This window comes from Sitophilus oryzae, unplaced genomic scaffold (assembly GCF_002938485.1).
Source record: "Sitophilus oryzae breed Bouriz unplaced genomic scaffold, Soryzae_2.0 scaffold_1639_pilon_pilon, whole genome shotgun sequence".
Lineage (NCBI taxonomy): Eukaryota > Metazoa > Arthropoda > Insecta > Coleoptera > Curculionidae > Sitophilus > Sitophilus oryzae.
This window is the reverse complement of record NW_022146324.1, coordinates 2,619,502-2,643,235: the sequence shown is the minus strand read 5'-3', so window position 1 is coordinate 2,643,235 and position 23,734 is coordinate 2,619,502. Positions and strand designations below refer to the sequence as shown.

General features: G+C 33.3%; 1 protein-coding gene across 1 annotated transcript in view; it reads left to right on the top strand.

The window, feature by feature from the left end:
• Positions 1-23,734, top strand: part of LOC115880601 (serine-rich adhesin for platelets-like) — a 189,245-nt gene that overhangs the window by 132,573 nt on the left and 32,938 nt on the right. The window contains exon 4 of the mRNA XM_030897874.1: positions 22,350-22,513. Coding sequence (XP_030753734.1) covers positions 22,350-22,513 — 164 coding nt within the window. The remainder of the gene's footprint in view (positions 1-22,349; positions 22,514-23,734) is intronic.

Sequence of the window (23,734 nt, the reverse complement as noted above, 5' to 3'; positions counted from 1 at the left end):
ACTCGCCCGTTTGACGAAACAGGAGCCATTACCAAATAAAAGCTGAATAAGAATAAGTAAAGGTTAAGCTCGATTCATGGGTTTTGGGTTATTATTTCGTACCTAACCTTGTGCGTTCATTTTTAAGTTCTAGTTGTTAATTCTTGTTAGTTTATTATGTTTCATTTTGGTTACCCGTTTGTTACTTTTATTTTTTATGGTATTTATTTCATTTATTTATTATGGAAGATTGGTTGGAAAAGTTTGGACACAGAGTGTACGGAAAGGTCATGCTAGAGTGTACTATTTGCGCTATCTGATACTACTTTTTGTTCGCGGAGCAATTTCGTGCATGAAAAGTAGTACCGAATAGCGCAAATAGCGTGCTCCACGAACCCACCATTAGTTTCAACTACCGTTAGTTTTTTTATAATACCATTATACCAATATAGTTTTGTGTATAAAACCAATTACCAATATACGGTTTGTTGCCTCGTCTTTATTGTATTTCATTCTCAACTCTAAAACACTGGCTATGATAGAAAAAAAATGAATACTGGTCAAAATTAATGCCGGGTTTATACAACATTTGCATAAATCGTAATCATAATCACAATCTTAATCATCGTCATAATCATAACGCAATTTTAATGTGCGTTTATAGAACATTTTCGTAATCAGAATTTTTATATCAGTGAAGTTGGATAACATAATTAACGGCTAAGTTCATGCTAGATGTCAACAGATTTATAAGAAGTGGATAGCTTAACTTTTATGATGACTATGATTGTGTTTACGACTATGTAAATGTTGTATTGTAACAGTCAAATTTCCTCGCAACGATCTCTGTGTGCTAGCTCATAAATTATCGCAAATACCTATTATTTTTACATCATGTTTACTATAATTTTATTGTTAAATATTATTTTACTTAAATTTTACAATTATGCAACCCGATATACACCGCGATATACAGCTATAGATACAGAATATTGTCACTGGACCAGGCACACCAGCAGTAGTAGGCTTTTTGTCCATCTCTCTATATCTTTGGTCATCACTTGTCCCTTGTCACTGTCAGATCAAATCAGATGTTTTTGGATTTATTTATCCTTTGTTTTGGTTATTGAAATTTTATAATTATCAGATAAAATTGGTTATTTTTGATGTGGATCGCAGTGTGCAATTTGTTCATTTAATTGTGGGAATTTGTGAGTTTAGTTCGTTCATTGACCGGATATCGAAGATGGCTGTGAAAATAATCTAGAACATCGTTTTTTATTTATACCTTTTTGTGAGTTGGACTAGTCAAGATATATAGTTCTCTATCTATATCCTGGAGGGAGATTTCCGGTTGAAATCTGATTTTGTGAAGGAAATCGAATCCTTTCATCACTTCTTGTGTACTCCCCGGCTGAAGAGTGTCGTCGTGAAGAACTGGCTGCCTTTCCGTGAAGCATTCCCTGTTGGTGATTAGCAGGTCTTCCTAGTGAAGGATTAAGTCTTCCGGAACACATTTGGTCAGAGACGTGGTTGTATTTTGTGGGATTTACATGGACCACCGACCAGTTTCCATAATGGGATTAAAATAGCCTTTTTCCGACCGATATTCCGATTCCACGTGCCCAAGAAGTCCCCGAACAGTTCCAAGGTATGCTATCATTCTTCTGCCTATTCTAAGTCAATGCTCAACTGATTTTTGTTCATATTGTTGTCTGGTTTTCGACTTTTCCACGCCCACGTGGTGTAGAAAGATTAGTTGAGTGTTATCTTTCTTAAGTCTTATTTGGTTGTTCGTAATTGTAGAGCAAGAAGACCGATCCAGACCGTACAGCACAGAACAGTCCAGAATTCCATCCGTTCCTGTTGCCCGTGTGTAGAGTTACCCGTTGGACATCATAAACCCTCGTTGAGGTAAAGTTCAGATTTGATTAGTCCTTCTTTATTACCTTTATTAACTCCTACACGTTGTGCTAGTCCTTGTTCTATAATTGAGGCACTTTTCTAAGACAACCAATATTATTTAGGGTTTTTTTATGTTCACCATTTGAAATATCAACACCTACCTTTCACCTGTACCTCTGCTGACAGTACATCGAGCTGCTGTACACGGCCTTAGCAACCCTGTAGCTATACGCCGTAGCTCAGCCGGAGGAAGTTTTCAAGTATATCACATCGAGTAGAGTAAGACTGTTTAGATATTTGTATAATTTTAGATTTGATTTATGGGTATAAACCACCCTGATTGTATCTAGTATTAAGTTAGATAAGGGTTATTTCTCATTTGATTTAAATTCTATCTTCTTTTCGTACATTTCAATTTGCGTTTCTTAACACATTTCATTTCTCTTACATTTCATTCATTACTTTATATATATTAACTTTTTCATAGTTTAATAAATTGATTAAATATTTTTAGTAGTCTTATTTACAGTCTAGTCTCATAGTTAAGTTAAAGTCACTTAAGTTTAAATAATTATAGTAACATTTGAAGTTCATGGTAGTTACACTCAACAGTTCGAGGTTAGTGTTGAAGTCTACTTAATAGTTACATCTTTATTGCCGAGTTCATAGAGTATAATCTCGTGGCGCCCTTTTATTAATATCTTTGAACCCCGACCACCCGGCTGTTAAAATTAAAAAGCTAGTGGCCTCTATGTAACTCATTCTGCTTTAAGTAAACTTTGTGTTTTATTGAACTTCAAATTAGAAAGGGCGGGGCAGTATAAACCCGGCATAACTTGCGCAAAGACTTAATTATCACTTAAAAAGATGTATCATTTCTAACTTTCAAGAAATGTTGAATTCAAGAAATCTTGCAAGACTCTTGAAATTTCTTGCATATTAAAGTCTTGTCTTGTCTTGAAATTCAAGACAAGACATTTTGAAAGTCTTGTCTTGAATTTCTTGCAAGAGTCTTGGTCTTGCAAGACTTTTACAAGACTCTTGTGCAACGCTAATTTCATACACATATCCTAATATAAAATAAAGTTTCTTATATGCAACACACTGTATTTTACTTAAAAAAAATTGGCGCCGGGAGGCACGTATAGCCGCCCATACTAAAATATGTTAATATCTCGAAAACTGCGACTTTGACTGATTTTGATGTTATTACAAATTTTGTTGCAAATATTAATCTTAATTTGAAAACCGCGTTTCGCTAGCTACTGTAATTTTGGAGTTACGATTTTTTAAAATTTTTAACCCCCTCCCATACCCCCTTACCAACCCCTCACCCCCACCAAAAACTAATGGCCAGATTCTCGGGTGCCACAATATTTTTGTGCCAAATTTGGTTAAAATCGGTTCAGCGGTTTTTGAGTTATCGTGTTACAGACGGACAGACAGACAGACAGACACCATGAAAATATTTTGTATTTAGGCAAAGCCATCTATATTGTCTAACGACAAGCCGTGAAGTACGCAATCCGGCAACATGTTGTTTAGTCCGCTGGTTACGAATTCTGTGGTTAGATTCTTATTGATTTTCTCCAAATTACGAGGTGTAAACAAGTAAAAACCACGTAAAAACTCGAGGTGAGTTGGTTGATTAATTTAAACATTTTGTATTCTGTAATCTTGCTTCATAAAAAGTGTTCGTTATTCATATTTGATAAAAATATGATTAATTTTATATGCCTAGACATTGCTGCGTTCCTGGCTGTACCTCAAATTATGCCAGTGCTTTGAAACATGAAGGAATGAAAACCACATTTTCTTTTCCAAAAGAGCTTTTCCAAGAGAACATATTCGACATGAATGGATCCGGTCAATCCATAGGGACAATTTTAAATTCTCCAATAGTTCTGTAGTTTGCGAGAAACATTTTGAAAAATCCGAGATAATATGAGTTGAAACCTATAAAAATAGAGAAGGGGTTTTGGGCGAATTCCCACTCAAAAGGCCAAGATTATGTGAAGGTGCTGTGCCGCACATTTTTCCTAATCAACCCAAATACTTGTCAAAACCTCTAACAACTTCTCGAGCTGACCCTGAAACAAGAAGAAAGAGAAATTTAGGAAAATATCAACAGGAAACAGAAAATTTCTTGAAAAGTGACAAAATAAATACTTTTGCTGAATTTCTTGAAACTTTTGAATCAAAAGTGTGTTTGGGACTGTGAAATTTTAAAGTTAAGGATGGGAAAGTTTATTTTTTTCTGCTGAATGTGTGTATTGATGACTTAGACAGTAAAGATAGTGTTAATGTTGTGTCGAGTATCGTTATTGACAGTACATTTACTGTACAAGTGTTTATAGGAAACTGTGAACTAACAGTATGTGACCTGAGATGGATTCTACCTGAGGACAAGAAACTGAGCCGATGGTCACAATTGGACAATCTACTTGCTAGATACAGGTTTTCAAGGCAGGTACCGAAAGAATGTGAGTACTATGTAGACAAAGCATACGCAAATGTTCAAAAAGCTGTAAATTTGTATCAGGATTCTGAAAATTTAAGTATTCTACAGTTGATTTCACTTTTAAAATATTGTACCTACTTATAGTAAATTATCGTTTTTTATAAAATCAATAATTACCGATTCGCAACAGTCATTAACACCACTAAATATACTATTTATTTTTGCCTAGGTATTAAATACAAAATTCCAAGGTGATTCACCCCTCGTAGGTTAGGTACTTAATATACTAGGTAGATAATAGTTATTTTTTAAGTATTTTGTATCCAGTAATAATAATTTATTATTGGAATATGTATATAATAAAAATAAAATATGTTTTTTTGTAATTCTTGTGTGGTCTCTTTTTATTCATTTCTCCTATAACAATCTATTTAAAAACTATTTTTATCAAAGCTATCTGTGGAAACCGTTTTGTGTATTTTTTTTTTCAAAGCCAAACCGCTTTCCGCTTTGTTTAGTTAACTTTATTTTCTCATATTTTGTCGATCGCCACCATGAAACATGAAAACAAAAGTTAAGTTAAGTTAAGCCGGAGTCTCATGCATCCGAAATCCGATGACACGACGATCCGACGGTGCTCCTATTGGTCGAAATATTTTGACAACAATTTTTATCCGATAATTTTAACTAATCATCCGACGTCGTATAAAGTTAAATTTTGTTTAATTTTTGTACGATATCGTGTGTTTTTTAACCTCACTTTTTTTGAAAACATTTGTTTTTAAAAACAAGTTTAGTGGGAAGTGGGCAATTTCGGGATATTTGGCGAGGAAGTTATTTTTATAAGTGTTTCTCCAATAAAACATGACATGAATCTCTATTCAGCGCAGCAGAAAAATGTCAAAACTGTCAAATTTCGGAACGAACTTTCGGATGTATGTGACAGGCTTTTTTTATTTCACACGATAACTTCAAATTTCGGATGTCGTACCATCGGATTTCGGATGCATGAGACTCCGGCTTTATGCCGGACCACTTAAATTGAAATATGCGACGTTGCCTTTTTAACTTCAAGTTGTTAACAATGTCGTTAGACAATATAGATGGCTTTGATTTAGGTCATTTATGACCCAAATAACTCATTTTGAGTGAAATTAAAAAAAAAATTGTCGATCTTAATAGCCTACCATACCTATCGGTATGGTCGGCTAATTAAAAGGAAATAATAATAAATTTGGATAAATATTTGGCGACATAATTCCGGATAAAGCCGAACCGCTTCGAAATTAGCACAAACTTTGGAGAGCGACAATTGTAAGAATGGCGCCAAGTAGTATTTACATTGTCCTTATGGACACTTTCCAATCTAAACTTGTTTCTTTTATATAGTTTGCACTGTTATCATGCACATGTTTTGCATTGTTAATTTTGTACAGTTTCAAGTTAAAAATAGATGCAGTTTTTCTTAAATTTTTTAAAATCGGCTCCTCCAAAATTGGTCAAATTTGGCACGTGGATTCAGACAACGCAGACTTAAAAACCCCATTTACGATTTTGCTGTAAAATTAACAGGGGAGCCAATATTTGGACATGGGACATTTATCTACATAGGAAATCCTATACTAATTCAAAATTTGCATTGGGATTTCCTATGTTTCCAGCGACGATGCACCACCCGGTATACGTTTCTGATTGTAAAACGTGATTAGTAATTAATTTATTTTCGTTACGACATTAATCAAGCCATTATTTTATTCTAAATCGATTTCCTATGTGGGAAGCACAAGCTATATTCAAGACCAAACGCCATATCCACCCTCAACACGAACATTTTCATTTAAACGACTCGACGTGCCGAAGAACGATCGTACTAGACGACGACAACAATCTATTAAGCAACAAAAGAAAAAATCGACGGTCGCTTCGTCGTCGACTGGCTCATTATTGAATCAAAACGATTCGCGGTACGACTTACCTACGTATAGGTACTCATCGATCTAAAGGTCGTAGAAAAATCGCCGCTAAGTAGATGGCGGTTCGGCCGCGGAATGACGACGATTACCAGTTTGGATGCGCGCCGGCTTCGTGACAAGATGTAGTAACAACTCGACGAAAACCCGATTTCGAAACGGAGGTACTCAAAGTGCCCATCTTCGTATAGAAAGTGCTTGTTAGATGTCGGCTTTATAAATTGTCTTGGCGCTTTTTAATTGTCCCGATATCGGATTGCGATTGCCGTAACGAGGAAGGTAAGGGCTGCTTTATTTCATTACTCTTTCACTATTACTATAATCCTTTAAACAAGGCTATAATGCTTCCAACTCTTCCAAGGAATATTGAAGGACGTTTCTACTATTAAGAAGATCGAGATTGTTTTATCTTATTGATTATTACTGCCCATTATTCTGTAACTATAATTACCTATTAAAAAATATTCAGTAATCGGTATAATATTTATATTCATGGAATTCATAGAATTCGATATAATCATGGTAAGATATTGAAACTATTTACAACCCATTATAAAAGAAATCAGCTTAGTTTGCCTCGTTTTAGCATTTAACAGAGATGATGATAACACTAGGACTTACCAAAGTATACCTTAGCATCAGTAGACACAGTTCTGTTTTGCCATTTATGACCATAACTATATGTGACTTTTTTTAACTTTCGCTTTCAACGTGAGACTTCCAAACTGATGTAATGTTCCAAGTTTGTTCAGATTGTTTATATACTTTTATAGATATGTTTTTGTTGTATTCTCTAATCCCAGCTGACATTAACATAACTTAAGAATGTGTCATACAATTCTTCTTAAAATATATTGTAAAACAGGCATACTGTTATTAATATGTTTGTTACTCAAATTTATTATTCCTCCAACTTTATTTAAGTTTAGCTGTTGTAGAATGTAGAATGTTTGGAGGGCAGTTAATCACCGCGACCTTACAGATCTATTATGTTCCCCTTTCTTGAGTTATAACGAGTTATAACTCATCATACAGTCTCAGGGCTTTAAGAAAAGCCAGTGTCTGAGACCGGCTCCACAGAGGCCAGCTCTCCATCCTCGACATCAGCAGTACCAAAGTTCATCGCACGAATGGTCGTCGTCTCGGCGCACTCAGTGATAAGGTGGTCTATTGTTTCCCCATTTTCCCCACAGAATCTGCATTCGCCGTGGTTTCTCAGCTTCAGCCTACTGAGGTGTTCGTTGAGGAGGCAGTGTCCTGCTAGAAATCCTGTGACAATCCGAAGATTGTTTTTACTTAAATCAAGGAAAACCTTTGATTTTTCTCGGTCGTAAGTTCTGAGGAACTTTTTCGAGTGTCTTAGACCGTTGGAGGACACCCATTCCAAGTTACGGATGGAGTCTTCCAGATTCTTCAGTTCCGCTTTCAGTTGTTTCTCGTTTGGAAAAGTTTACCTATTACCTATATATTTTTTGATTATCTTTCCACTAATGATTTCAATTATTTTTGTGTTAATGTTAAATGAAACATTATTTAACGGAATGTTTCAGAAACTATTACCCATTAACTATAAGAATTACACCGTTAAATGTCAGTTTTATAAATGATGTTAGCAGAGTTTTAATTGTAGTAGCTATTGGAGAATGCAATAAATCTTGAGTAATTAAGTTACTAATAGTACACTTTATTTTATTACTTGTTTCTTATTTAATTTCCTGCAACTGCGATAATAGATTTCTTATGTCAGGCATTATTAGGTTTTTGTCTGATATAAGCTAATAATTATATTGATGTTAGTTTAAGTTTATATGAGAATTTTTCTACAATTACAAATTTATTAAACGATTCTTTTTAAAAGATTAACAAAAAAATAATATAGTTAGCTAAATATTGCAAGAAATATTATACCCGTACCTACGTTATATAAAACCTTTAATCCAGTGTATATTTAAATTAAGTCTGTCCATTCCTGGGTTTAAGTAAGAACAATCTTCGGATTGTCACGGGGTTTTAACAGGACACTGTCTCCTCAATGAACACCTCAGTAGATTGAAATTAAGAAAAAACGGCGAATGCAGATTCTGTGGGGAAAATGGGGAAACACCAGTACACCTCATCACTGAGTGCGCCGAGACGACAACCATTCGTGGCATGAACTTTGGTACGACTGATATTGGAGATGGAGAACTACCCTCTATAAAACCGTCCCAGATACTGACTTTTGTCAAAGCCCTGGGACTGTATGATGAGTTATAGCTCAAGAAAGGGGGACACAATAGATCTGTAAGGTCGCAGTGATTAACCCCCCTCCCACTCATTCTAAATTCTAAGATTCTAAAAGTCTGTCCAAGGAGTCAGGGAAGATGTCGACAACGGTATCCCATGTAGAATGTAGAATGAGTGAGAGGGGGGTTAATCACTGCGACCTTAAAGATCTATTGTGCCCCCCTTCCTTAAGTTATAACTCATCACGCAGTCTATAACCAATCATACATTTTCCTGTTGTAGAGGGGACAGGGTATTTCCCATCCTCATCTGACAGATACACCCTTCCACGGTTGGTGTTTGGACCTCCGTGTCCTTCACAGTCAAGGAGCTTACCTCCGGCTGAGGTACCCGTGACGTGGAAGCTGGAGGTCTCCATTGTCTCCATTTTCTTCATCTCTTTAACTTGGTCTCTCCTTAGACCTGATACTGGTGTTGTTCCGTTTCTATAATAGAGGATAAGTCTCTTTCTCTATTGCCTCCTTGGATTTGAGGTAAATTCCCATTGTGAGGACATGACCATGACCCTCCTCCCTCAAGTTGATGACTCGCCAACTCGATGTCCTTACATTGGAGTTTACTGAGCCTGGATAAGGAGCAGCAGATAGGTGGTGTCTTTCCCCTTGGTGGTGATGGCTGTCCCTTTAGGGATTTTTTCTCCCTTCACTGCAACCAGTTATGGCCCCTGCCAATTTTTAGGCTTAGGTGCGATTTCCACCTACGAATTCGCCGATTCTTGAGATACACAATGTATGGGTATCATACCCACCGAAAGTGTATTCCCGCAAAACGCAGCTGACCCACATTTTGTTGCGATCCGGTCGCCACTTCCTCATCCAGTACCGCCTCTTCTAGAGCCGCTTGCTGGTCGGTGGTCAGGGCAATCTCTCCAGCAATAGCAGCAAAGCTGGTGATACGTCCCTGCTTGTCTCCCGGTGTTGGACGGCTTGCCATCCTGGCTGTTTTCTCTCCTTGCCGGAGCAGAGATGAAAGGTTCTCGCTCCCTCTCTTGTCCTTTGATGGAGATGCACCAGGCTGTTTCTTGGTTCCTTTACCCTCACCTTTTCCGATGAGTGTTTTCGCTTTTGTTGCCTCTAGAGCAAGTCCTTCGTGGAGCAATGGGAGGAATCTCCGTGCTTCTGTTTTACTAAGACCTACTCTTAGTGGATTGTCTCGCCCGCCTGGTTGACCCAGGTTGGATAGACGAAACGGTAGTTTGTGTTGCTAACTAAGTCTAGAGGTAGGCTTCCGACCCTTGCTGGAGGAGGTGGTAGCTTGTATGTCACTGGTGGAGGATGATCTCAAGCAAGTGTCAGCCGCCTCTCCTGTAGTTCCCTTTGGATTTGGTCCCTTGAAACTTTCATTGTTAACGTTCTCAGTATCGCTAGGGGACATCCCACCAGCTTCAACGGTGGTGTTTTTAATACTAGATCTCATAGTGTTCCAACGAGTCGCTAGGGATAATCTGTCCACTTCTACAGAGCTCCGCATGTAGAAGTAAGGGGTAAATACAATGTGGTGCCCCCTAGTGCCCCAAGGTTGAGACCAGTAAAGACTAGTCTTCTATCTAGCCACGCATCCCTTTGACCCGGTTTCGCCATCGTAGGATTTAGGTTTTTGGTGATGTTGTCTCCTCTTGATCCGGGCGGTTAAGCCAAGACCCCCCCCCACGCCCTCTACCGGTGAGAGAGAACCAAAGACAGTAGAGGGTGCCTGGTATGACGGAGAGGGTAGTCCCATCCTGCATCGTTATACATCTTGGTGCAATTCCCTGGCCACGACAGGGAATTGCAGTGACGACAGGGATAAAGCAGTGAGATGCTCCTTAGAGCCAGCCAGAGGGCAAACCAAACCAAACCAAACACCTGATTAGGAGTTTTCCCACCAACGACAAGGTCTTGCATCTCCTAGAGGAATATTTTTACAGATACTGTACATCGCAATAGATGAAACAAGGTTCCAAACAATCGTCTGTTTTCTGATTGATTAATTTCTTTCTATTTGTTTCTATTTTTGTTGTTAATTGAGTCGTTTTAATTGAAATAGTTGTAATGATACTTTTCATATAGTTTCATTAACGTCTTTTTATCTAAAGAATGTAGAAAAAAATATCTATATTATTTTAGTTTATATACAAAACTATTAATCTACTAAAGAATGTAAATTGGTAATTAATTTATTTAAAAACTTGTAGAACAAGTGGTAATAAAAATTGACACGTACCTATATCATCAAGGTAACTTTTATTTATATTTAAAAGTTGTTTAGGTCAGCGTCTTTATTTACTATTTTCAAAATCATTAACTGTTTAGAAACATTATATAATGTTATAAAATATGAGGATAATATATTCTCGCTGTCTCAAACATCTGTTTCTTGAATATGAAATTAGTCAATCAACTGTAACTTGGGTCCCTCCAGAGACATATAATGTATGTGTCCCTAACTTTCTTGGTATACTAGCTAGCTTCATTTAAGATACTACATTATGTGTGGTATAATACCTCTAATCGTAAGCTATTAGTCTAAAACTTAGAATAATAACTATAGAAAGGGGGAGAAAGCATTTAGTAACTTTGAAGTGTAGGAAACTATTTTTGTTTAGACTAACACTTATTAGCAATTTCATAACAGTACCTAGAGAAGCAAAAGTAATTGTCATCTGCAGATTTTGACGACAATGTTTTACAATTTATTCCATGTTTAACTAAATAAGAGAGAGTATACTGTTACAAAATCAAAATGAGCAAGTTTTAAAAACATAACTTGTTTTGAGAGGTTTGTAAAAAATCTACATTATTTTCTCATTTGTAAGGAATGTCAGGTTTTTATCTGAATACTAATTAGAACAAAGTGGAAAATAAAAATGGAACGAATAGAATGGAACAAAATTAAATTTAAAAGGAATGTGGTTAAAAAGTTTTTTTTTCAAACGAAGTATAAATTAATTATGTTTTAATTTTAAAGACTATTTAATTGGTTTTTAGAGGTTTTAAGTTTTTCAAATATATTTTTTTAAATGTCTATACCTCTGTGGTGGATTCATCTCTTCAAAAAGTCCTGTGGGTATTTTGCCACTTGCACTGTAAGAAAATCTATAAAATAAAATAGTTATTTTTTGTAAACACCGCTGGCGTTATCCAACGGAGACCAAATTGTCAGCAGTGAATGGGTCTATAAAAACCGTTGACGTTCTGTTAAAATGACATTATATCAAGTTAAACTTCAAAAATTAACGATTACTACGATTACTTAATGAGGTAAAACCAAAAAGCATCAAACTTTCTGTATACAGGGTGTTTCAAAATAAATGCGAAAAACTTCAGTGGGTGATTCCTTGTTCAAAATAAAGGGTAGTTTGCTTCATTAACGTTGGGTCAAAAGTCAACCATTAGGGAGATATTGCGGTACAAAGATGGCGGAAAAATGATGTTTTTATTTTTTATCTTGAAAACGAAAAGAGATAAACTAATAAAATTTTATGGAAGCATTACTGTTATGAAAACACACTTTCTGGTAATTTTTTCACTTTTTTAAAATGGGTGGAAGGGGTTGAAATAAACTACCCCTATCATTCTTGTTAACGAAATTTAAAGAAAAATCTTATCAAACACATGCAAAAAAATTAATTTGGATAGTTTAGTTTGTTTAGAAACTTTTTTATCTCTTGTATTTTTTTGATAAAACTCACCGATTTGAAATTAAAAAATAAAATGTAAAGCATTACATGTCAGGACAAAAACATTTTCTGATAAAGAATCTAGTGGGCTGCTGTAATTTTTAGGAAAAAATCTAGTCGGCCCCTGTTACTTTTTAGGATGTTCCTAATATTATTTTATTTGACATTACTCTACTGCAATACGTTATTATCTAGATGATTATTATTATCGATATTATCACTAGATTCTTAATCTAAAAATGTTTTTTGTCCTGACATGTAATGCTTTACATTTTATTTTTTAATTTCTAATCGGTGAGTTTTATCAAAAAAACACAAGAGATAAAAAAGTTTCTAAACAAACTAAACTATCCAAATTAAAGCATTTGCATGTGTTTGATAAGTTTTTTCTTTAAATTTGGTTAACAAGAATGATAGGGGTAGTTTATTTCAACCCCTTCCACTCATCTTAAAAAAGTAAAAAAATTACCTGAAAGTGTGTTTTCATAACAGTAATGCTTCCATAAAATTTCATTAGTCTCTTTTCGTTTTGAAGATAAAAAATAAAAACATTATTTTTCCGCCATCTTTGTACCGCGATATCTCCCTAATGGTTGACTTTTGACCCAACGTTTATAAAGCAAACTACCCTTTATTTTGAACAAGGAATCACCCCCTAAAGTTTTTCGCATTTGTTTTGAAACACCCTGTATATGATTATTTTTTATTTGTTTTAAATATTTACTTATGTTATGTTCATTAAATTCAAAGAAGCGATAGCCATACCGACGTCTACAGATGCCTGAGTAATACCTGTGGTAATACATTTTTATTTATATTAAAAAAGCGTCTTTTATTTTTCGTTTAGGGGCTATCGTCTTTCATAATAATTTTTGCTTATTAATAAATGCTGACAAATGAATGCTAACATGAATGACTGACCCTTGAATGCTGACAAATCTTAGATTCGCGAAAATCGCCCTTTCTTAAATAATCTTTATGTTCTTTAATTCGAAAATTTAAGGGTCTTGTATAATGGTAATGGTGATGATAAAGCAAAGCATGAATTTCCATTAACATACAAACTGGATAAAATTTCCACACATTTATATCAGCATGAGAAAAAACAATATGGCGATTTTATTATATAACTTGGTAATATTTGAGGGGTAGTTTCATCTCGGAATTTGACTTTCGAAAAATCCGTTTTCCAAAAATAAGCTTTAAACGTCAAGCAGTTTATGCAGAATCGTGGTTACTCAATTTTATGGAACACCCTGTATAAATTTTTAAAACATCTTAAAATATGTAAAACAACAAAATAAAATATACGTGTTTAAGAGTTTTTCCGAAAAACTCACCGGTTTTTAAATAAAAAATATTCTAATATTTGAGGGGTGGTTTCACCCCCTTAGAATTCGAGTTTCGAAAAATCCCTTCTTATCGAACCTCTACACCCCACAGTCAATCCGTTTTCCAAAAATCAGCTTTTTACGTCAAGCGCTTTAAGCAGGATCGTGATTAATCAATGACCAAATTTTTCGAAACACCTTGTATACATTTTTAAAAAATCTTAAAATATGTAAAAAAACAAAATAAAATATACGTGTTTAAGCGTTTTTTTCGGAAACTTTTCGGACCGTTTTTTAAATAAAAAATATTGTAATATTTGAGGGGTGGTTTCACCCTCTTGGAACTGGAATTTCGAAAAATCCCTTCTTATCGAACCTGTATGCCAAAATTGAGCTTCTTACGTTGAGTGGTTTGAGCAGGATCGTGATTAATCAGTGAGTCAGTCACTTAAGGATTTTATATATTAGTATAGATTATCACATTTACGCGTACATGGTATTTTGTATATTACATTTTTTGTTTGTTGTCCAGTGGGTATTCTTCCTATTATTGTTCGGGGTTTGTATTTCGTTTAATATTTTATCAATAAAAGATGGTTGAATTGACTATCAACCATCTTTTATTGATAAACAATAAGGTTTTTATTTAATGTATTTTGGATGTGGTTTGTATCTTTGTTTAGTGTTTGTTTGTCTTTGTCCTATCACATAAACTTTTTATAACACCTTTTTTTACACTTATACTGTGGTTTGATGCGAAATTTTTAAAACTTTTCTAATATTAAAATGGAGGACCCTAGAAGCCAAGTTATTACACTTTAAAATAGTTCAAAAATATGTAGGTGGCGCCCCCTATAAGTTGGAGTCATATTGACACATCGAAATCAAATTTCTTATGTCAAAAAACGCCCAAAACCAATTTTGATCCATATATCGAAATTATTTGAAAAAAATCGAAATAAGTTTAAAGTGAACTTAAAAGTGAAACTTCTCCACCTGTACCTCCGAATCTAAGCATTTTAAGACATACATTTTTGCTTATCTTTATCTGCAGAATATGCTGCCGAAGTTTCCTGAATTCAATTCGGGCCACCCTGTATACTTTATACAGGGTGCTACAAATTCGAGGTACGAGCATTGGTATCTCGGAAACCGTAATAGATACGAAGACGGATAAATTGGGGCAAAGTTGATCCTTGGGATGTTCACCAAGATGCCATCAAAAAGGTTTAAAAATTTTCAAGGATTGCCCAGTTTTTTCGAAAAAAACGGATTTTTTTGGAAAATTAATTTTATTTTTTGCTCTAGTTACTTTTTAGAAATTAAAAAAACTAATTACACACATTCTCATAGCGACTTTATTAAGGCTATCTGATAATATTTTTAGATTTTCAAATTAGCTGATAATTTGTGAGATACACAGGCCAACTTATTTTTTTTAAATACGGACCTGCATTTTTTATTAGAAGTTTTGAAAGAACTCGGTCTCCTGAGTACAATGATATGCCACACTTGATACTTTTTTTTTGGTTTTGGGTACCTTAACAATAACAAAACTATTTAATTATTATTTAAAATAATTTCAAGTCCGACTCTGGTTTTTTAAATTATTTCACCTGATTATATTCATCGCAACAATAGGTATCAGCCCTAATTAATATTGAATAAGGAAAATCCAGCCAATTGAAAGATTCAAATAAATAATATCCCGTCAGCAATTTGTATTGTGAACTTGAAATCTCAGTGTACGATCTAATAATATGCAAAATATTAATCGTAGTTATTATAAATAAATCAACTTCTACAAACTAGTTTCTAATGCTTCACATGTTCGAAAGGGTTACCACCCTCCCTAATGGACATATTTATTTTTCGTTCAATCTTATTTATAGCTCTTTGAACAGATCTTCTGATTACAACAGATCTGAAGAATACTTCCGGATGGTATTTTGTACTTTTTATTGTAAATGTTGAAATGTATTGATTTCGCTTTTTGAAATTATTTGATTGTTGTATTATATTTATATTATTTATTTTATATTATTTTTTATTATTTCATTGTATTTAATTTCCCGTATTCAATGTTTTACCCCACGTCATTGTTAAGTTTGAATGACCAAACAGACTCTGACTTGAAATTAGTTTAAATAAATTGTGTTCAAATGTCCGAAACAAAAAAAATATTAAGTGTGGCTCATTGTACTCAGGAGGAACTCGGTCCTTCAAAATCTAAAATAAAAAATGCAGGTCCGTATTTAAAAAGATTAAGTTGTATTTCACAAATTATCAGCTACTTCGAAAATCTAAAAATACTATCAGATAGCCCTAATAAAATGGCAATAACAATGTGCAATTAGCTTGTTGATTTTCTAAAAAGTAATGACTGGAAAAAATAAAATTGATTTTCAAAAAAATAAGTTTTTTTCCAAAAAACTCAGCAATCCTTGAAATTTTTTAAACTTTTTTGATGGCATCTTGGTGAACATCCTAAAGCGCAACTTTGTCCTAATTTAACCATGTTCGTGTCTATTACGGTTACCGAGATACCAATGCTCGTACCTCGAATTTGTAGCACCCTGTATATATTTCATATAAGTTATAATACTATGCTATAGAATCCAGGAAGATATTCTGAAATGGATTTTACTTAGAACATAAATTTATATAATACACAAAAATGTATTTATCATTTTCAACAGTTATATCTATAACGGGATTCTGCGTTTGACGCAACATCTACAGCAGACAATGCAGATCAATATGAAATGAAAAAATCACATAATCCAATCTGTAAAGTAATTCAATTTCGTGTGAACGTTATGGGTAATAATATATTTATATATCATCAATCTTCTTGATATATATACATGTATACTAATGCTATGTATACGCCATTATGTTGATATATATTCTGGGAAATAAATATAGACATTTCTCACTTAGCGAATATCGCTTTTAGCACTTCCTGTATCTTTGTATATAATAGTCCTCAAAGATATTTTTCAAATTCTGTTAATTTCTGAAAAATAAGATCAGACATAAAAAATGGACTGTACCTTATATTTATTTTTAAAAAACATGATTATTATTTATATTAAACACTGTACCTATGATGAAATTAATTATTTATTTAAAAAAAATATGAAAAACAAAACTGCGTCAAGTTGGCTTGGAAATGACGATCGATGACATTCAATTCTTCGCGGGAAATGCAGATGCAATTTGGCTCTGTATGTAGCATTCCGGTGTGGATTCTACACTCCTCGGCACGAAAAAAAGTTGAATATATTTTGTTCTAATAGTCCGATTTTTTAAGCAATTTGGAGCTAAATTATTTGCCTATTAATTGTTTTTTTTTCTGTATTAAAAATGAACGTTTCAATCTGTCAATTATACGAGTGAAAACAAAATGTTGGATAACAAAGCAAGCAATTTAAAAATTATTTTATCATCTAGGTCCGTTTTTTCTCGATAGTTTGTTTTTTGATTCATCTCAATAGCTTTATTTTTTTTTAAGATATTCGCTTTTGAATAAGGCAGTAAGAGTTTTAAAGCAATTTTAGCATTGATTTTGGGTCCTCAACAACACACTTATAATAGAGTGGTTATAGTCTGTCCAACGAAAAGATTCTTGACAGTGATAGATGTGTCTGTCATTTTATTTTCAAAGTAGTTTATTTTATTTTAAAAAGAGATAAGTTGGTGCAATTGGAACGCATAGCAGAAAATTAATATATTAAAAATTTGAGTGACAAGTGATTACTTCAAAATATTGTGAAAAAAAACTGTATAAAATTGAAAAAAATTAAGAGTTATTTTATTAAAAACAATTACAATATTGTTAATACAAAATAAGCAAGGGTGTACTTTAATAAACTGTACTGTACTTTAATAAAACTTTTTTTGGTATGTATACAAACTTTATTTGTGGCTAATACAATTTTCTGGTCATAATCTCTGGCAAACTGTCTCTGGGCACCGAATATTAACTGTAAACTATGGTCTGGGTCTACACTTAATTTCCCCTTTGAGTTTTCCTTCACTTAAAATTTTAAAAAACACGAAACACACGTAATAGCACAGTCCGAAATGCAAAATGGAAAACATTTGTCATTTCTATTTGACAAAATTTGACACAAAATTATAACCTATAATTAGGCGAGAGTTTGACAACTCTCAAAAATCTTAAGTCATAGATAAAAGAAAATAATCTACTATTAAGATAGATATGAAACTTAATAGTAAAATTTTGGGTCAAAGCGCCCCTCCGTGTTTTTAGCGGAGGCTACGTTTAACCCAGCGCCTTCGCCTTTTCTGCTGTAAATATTTTTTATGTTTATATTTGAATTCAAAGGATTTATTTTTAAAGTTACACTGATATATTAGTATATCAGAGTAACTTTAATAAAACATAAGAATATATATATATTTTACAATTTATTTTTTTATTTATTTTACAGAGTTTCATGTAAATGATCGTAAGTCGACTGGCTGTCTAATGTCTAATGAATAGACCGACATTTATAGATTTTAAAGCGAACGAAAAAAAATCAAACAACGAATACATACCATATATTTTTCTTTTATCTAAGATACATACCTTATCGTCTTTTGGAAACACGTACATTTTTGTAGTTTTGTTAGTTTCTTTGCAAGATGCAACACAACAAGAAAACACCATTTTTACAGTTAATAAGTAATAAAACTATTTCTGACTATGATATTTAAAATTTAGATAGATAGAAAATTAAAAAACAAACCAGTATTTGCAAACGCAGGCCCAAATTCAATAAAAATCAAAATTTTTCCTGCGAAAATCAGGTTTTTTTCACTGAAAAGGTATTTTTTGATTTATCAGCAGTCATTGTCAAGTTGGCAATATACAGGGTGTTTTCGAATTAGTCTAAAAAAATTATGGTGTGATTCCTCATGTGTTCTTAAAAAAAAATTTATATAACCATTGGATCTAAAGTACTTCCTTTCTGATCTACAGGGTGTTAAAAATTAAAAAAATCGATTTTTTTGTTTAACATAAATGGTACACCACTGCTTTTTTAAAGAAAATCTATTTTTTTCTTGACTGGCCATCCTTTTTCAACAAAATTGATCTTTTGAGTTTATCTTATACATCAAACGGTTGTCGAGAAAAAAATAAATATACTTATTAAGAGCCCGCCTTAATTCGTTTTCTAACGATTTTATATTTTTTAGATTAATTAGGAAACACCCTGTATAGGCAACCAAATAAACTAGTAACCTCTAAAAATTATTTTTCCTACCACTAGCGACATACCTTGTTTTTAGTGTGTACTAAATTATTTTATCAAAATTTCACCATATAAGTTTCCAGGCAATGGTCTAAGTCGAGTTCATACGCATCGACGTCCGTTTGTCGTTCATCGTTCCGTTCACAAAACATCCCCCTTTAGAACTTTTTCTTTAATGGCCATAAGCACAGAATAACTACAGAACGATCAGTCAATGTAATAAAAAAGCGAACAAAATTTTTGCTGCCATCTATAGCGGGCCGAGTGCGGCTCAGGGCTTCAAGGTCAAAATAATTATTTATTAAATAAAAAAGTTGTGTCGGCGGCACGACTCGAACCGGCTACCTTCGTGTTGCTAGACGAGAGCCTTATCCCCTACACCACCAGATATCTTGACGAGAATTATATCTTTATGGTAATAAATTATGAATTCAGCCTGCTACAACGGATATGTAAAATTTATCCTAGAGGCTGCTTATACTTTGAAAATTCATCTGTTGCAGTTCATCACAGTTGTATAATTCAAGAAGCACTAAGAAATATGGCTACCTTTGAATAATATAATATGAAAAAGTTGGAGTCGGAATACAATAAAAAGCACGAGAAATACATTTTGTATTAAAAACAAAATAAAGGCAGCTTAAATATAGTTTGAAGCATAAATAAAGGAGTATTTGAAGTACTGTGTGGATGGAAGAGGGAAATCAATCGCAAAATTCATAAAATGAATTTAAAGACCGAGCCAATCGTAACGTTTAAAGCAACCATACATACACGAAGAACTGTTCTGCAACCATATATACACGACGTAAATTAGCACCATCTATAGTGGGCCGTATCGTCAATTTGTAATTTAATGCTCCATAAGAGTGACTGGGCCCTGGCCATAAGCGGGAGTAAAAGACCAACCGCCCGAACAAACACTAGAGGCGCCACCGGTCATCAAATGGTGTAAAAATTGCGAAAATTTAATCATCTAATTTTGAAACAAGAGGTCGCGCTTAACTTTTTCAATTTTAATTCAATATTCATTGTTTTCAAACTATATTATTAGACTTTGTTGAATTTTGTGAATGTATAAATGTTTTCTTAGTATAAAGTTGCATTATATTAATTTAAATTATATTACATACAAGATTCAAATATTATGACATATATGTCAGTTGCCGTCTAAAATGTCATCTTGATAAAAAGTTAGTTATTGTCAAAAGTAGTTAAAATCATGTTAAAATATTAAAATTTACAAGTTATAATTAGATATTTTATATTATTTCAACAACAAACACATAATAATACAGCGTAATGTTGATATGCAGGTCCAAAACAAAAAGTGCCGTTATATTTTTCAGTTTTCGTTGTCAGCCGCGGAAGTTTCAGTGATTTTAGTGTTGCCGGATATTTTTATTTGTGAAATAGAAATATTGCGTTTGGATTGCAAAACTAAAAGTGGAAGTTTTATTGCAATGTAAGTAAGCGTTTGTCCATTTTATATTTTACTTTTTTCATACCTACGACAAATATACATATATTGAAATTTTATAATACGTTTTATTTAAAAAACAAGCTTGTCATCCTGTAATTGACTTAATTGTAATGTAGTATATTTCATTTAAATGTAATATATTACTTTTCAATTAAAAAAATGTAAATTTGAAAAATATATTAAAAATTAAAAACAGGCATTAATTTAAATTTTTTGAGTGCGAACAAACACGAGAGGCACTTTATTATTTACTTTCATTTCTCATGGTAGAAAGAAAAATGTTCATTTCTTAACATGACAGACGAAGTTCTAAAGGGGGATGTTTTGTGCTTCCGTTAAACCAATAATATTGAAATATGATTTGTCATTTTTGAAATAAACCAATAAGACTGGTTAAAAACAACAAGAGACGACGTATGACGGATTTATATTTAAACCCATCCATAGTTAACTTAAAAAATATTAGAAACATTTTTAGTAAAATAAATAGATTGGTACCCAATACCCATACCAATACGTCCCAACGTCATCTGCTTTTCTTCTGTCATCGTCTGTCGAAATCTTACCTGAGAAAGAGTATATTGATTTTGTAATGCCATTGTTATTGAAATGTCATATTATTATTGTTTATTGACGTTTATTCTGGTACAGATGTATCGGCTATTGTTGCTTTAATTGATCATGGTAGAGATTAACTTTTGGACTTAAAACCATATCTACTAGAGTAACTGCCCAACAGACAATAATAAAATGATTTTATAAATCATAACCACTATTTTGTAGGTCTGTTGATTAGGACCAAAAGCAAAGGCATGATTTTAATGTAAAATATACGAAAAAAGTGTCTTCTGCAAAAGCGAATATCTCCAAAAAAAATAAAGCTATTGAGGTGAATCAAAAAACAAACTGTCGAGAAAAGATACATCTATAGATGATAAAATAATTTTTCAATTCCTGCTTTGTTAACGGTACCCCACAGGGTGTATCAAACTTTCACCAAAATATCTATCAATATTTTGTTTTCCCTCGTATAATTGACAGATGGTAACTTTAATTTTTAATTTGGAAAGAGATACTAGAAAGTCAAATAATTCAGCTACAAATTGTTTAAAAAATCATCAAAAATGGTTAATTAAAACACACACACATTAGAAATGTTTTCAAAAAATGAGATTTTTATTACACGGTACTGTTCGGGTCGCTCTCAGGAGTCGGGTATAGCGGGTGTGTGGTTGAAGGAAATATATATTATATTTCAGAAATCTGCCTAAGGACTTAGCCTGATCTTGTCGTGTTAACCCACACCCAAAATTACAAACACACGTGCTTTGATTAAGGCTTGATTAAGGTTTGCAGAGCTTCAGCATTTGCAATAAAATAGCGAGCAATTTGTTACAAAACCATATAAATTTTATATCACTGTAATCAAAAAACTTCAATCTATCTCCGTATTGTAACGGAATTTTAAATTATGTCCTTGTTTTCGAGAAAATATAGTCCAAACATAAGGAATATTTCGTTGATGTTTGACAATCAAAATCTTAAAAATAAACGAGTTGTCTGAAAATGTGCTACAATACGGATATAGTATAATTCTTTATCTTAAATTTCCTTCTTCATTTGTGTAAAAATACCGAGCCAGTTTTACATAAAACGTTAAATGCTGAACGCTTATTTTGCTACTTTTTCGGGCTAGTGAAATGGACTCTTAATAACAAAAAACTTTGCCCAAGCCCCAAAGCAACAAATCTCTGACTTTATTTCCAGCACTGTATATAAAGAATTACATACAAATATTGCGGAAACAAAGATTAATCAATAACATTTAGTAGTTTCTGTTAATTTTCCATCTCTGATGATCGCATCGTTTGTTGGAAATATACTTTAAACATTTTTTCGCACTTAATAACCATAATATTAGTGGTATTACGTAACATCGGAAAAAACTACGATTTATTTATTTATTGCGTTCATTTCTATTCACTATTGTTTTTCGTCTTGTTTTGCAGCTTTGTTCGTGCTGCGCATCGCAGTCGCCACCGTGCTAGCCGTGTCCTTCCTGGATAGTCAATTCGCTTACTGTTCGGTCCAAATTCTGCCGAAGAAGAAGCCCAAAAAGAAGGCCCACGGATCACACGATCAGGTCTCGGACATAGAATACATTATACCTAGGGTAAGTAAAATAAATCTTGATCGCTCCATATAATATTTATAATAAGATAATAAGATTGAAATAGTTGGCAATACCGTGTTAGAGGATTTTAGGATTAATGATTGGTACTGACGATTATGTCAAATCATTGACGTCAATTTTTCTGGCTTTTCTCTGGGCCTGTTCCCAGAAGAATCCCTGATTAGTCAGCGCGTTTCTTATTGGTTGAAATGTGTAGAAACCAGACTAACAATCAGGTTTCTACGCATTTTAACCAATGACAAACGTGCTGACTAGTCAGTGATTCCTCTGGGAACATATCTTCTATCTTCTTGAAAACTGACAAGATTTGACAGAATGATGGATCATTAGAATCTGTGAAACTGATCTATTTGCTATCTGTATTTGTTAGTTCTTTAATAAAAAAACTTGTCTTCTTATTCAGTTTTTTAAAAGAAACATACATCTACTGCCCTAATATTTTTCTCAAACTTTTTTAGCGTTATATTTATATATCTTTGTGTTCTTCTTTGGTACAAAATGCTTCTTTACGGCGTTTTGCATGTAAAATTTATCTGTCCCAAAGTTACCCCGACAGACGGGGACTTTGGAAAAACTTTAAATTACAATAACTAACTAAAGTACAATGCTTAGAACTTTGATTTCATATTTTGGTTTGGTATTATTTTTGTGCTATAATAATAGTTATTAATGATACAAGTTCGATACGAACATCATAATGAAACGCGTGTAACGTTAAGTTAAGGCTTAGTTACACAAGTTTCATTAAAAAGTTCGTATCGAACGTGTATCATTCAAAATTTAATCTACGACGCGACACGAGGGACGATCCAAAGAGAAAATTTCTCATAAAAATTAAAATTCAAAATTATCAGATGCCCATATTAGTCGACGCCGTGGTAATCGTGCTTGTTGATTGTTTCCATTTTGACTTTGACAACTCAATTATTGATGCATAGATAAATGCAACAAGTTTAGATTGGAAAGCCCGTAAAAATTTTAGGTCGCGAAATTATTTTGGGTCGCGACCGTTATACGCGATCTGGCGCTGCTATAGCGGTCGCTAAGAACAACGGCAAACTAAAACAGAAATAATTTTCTCTTGTCAAAGTCAGAATCTTCAAAAATCATAATAATCTTTCAAAATCTAAACCGCTCTCATTAAAGAAATCCCGAAAAGTGTTTATAGCATCCATTTTCAAAGTAATTATTGCTGTCTTG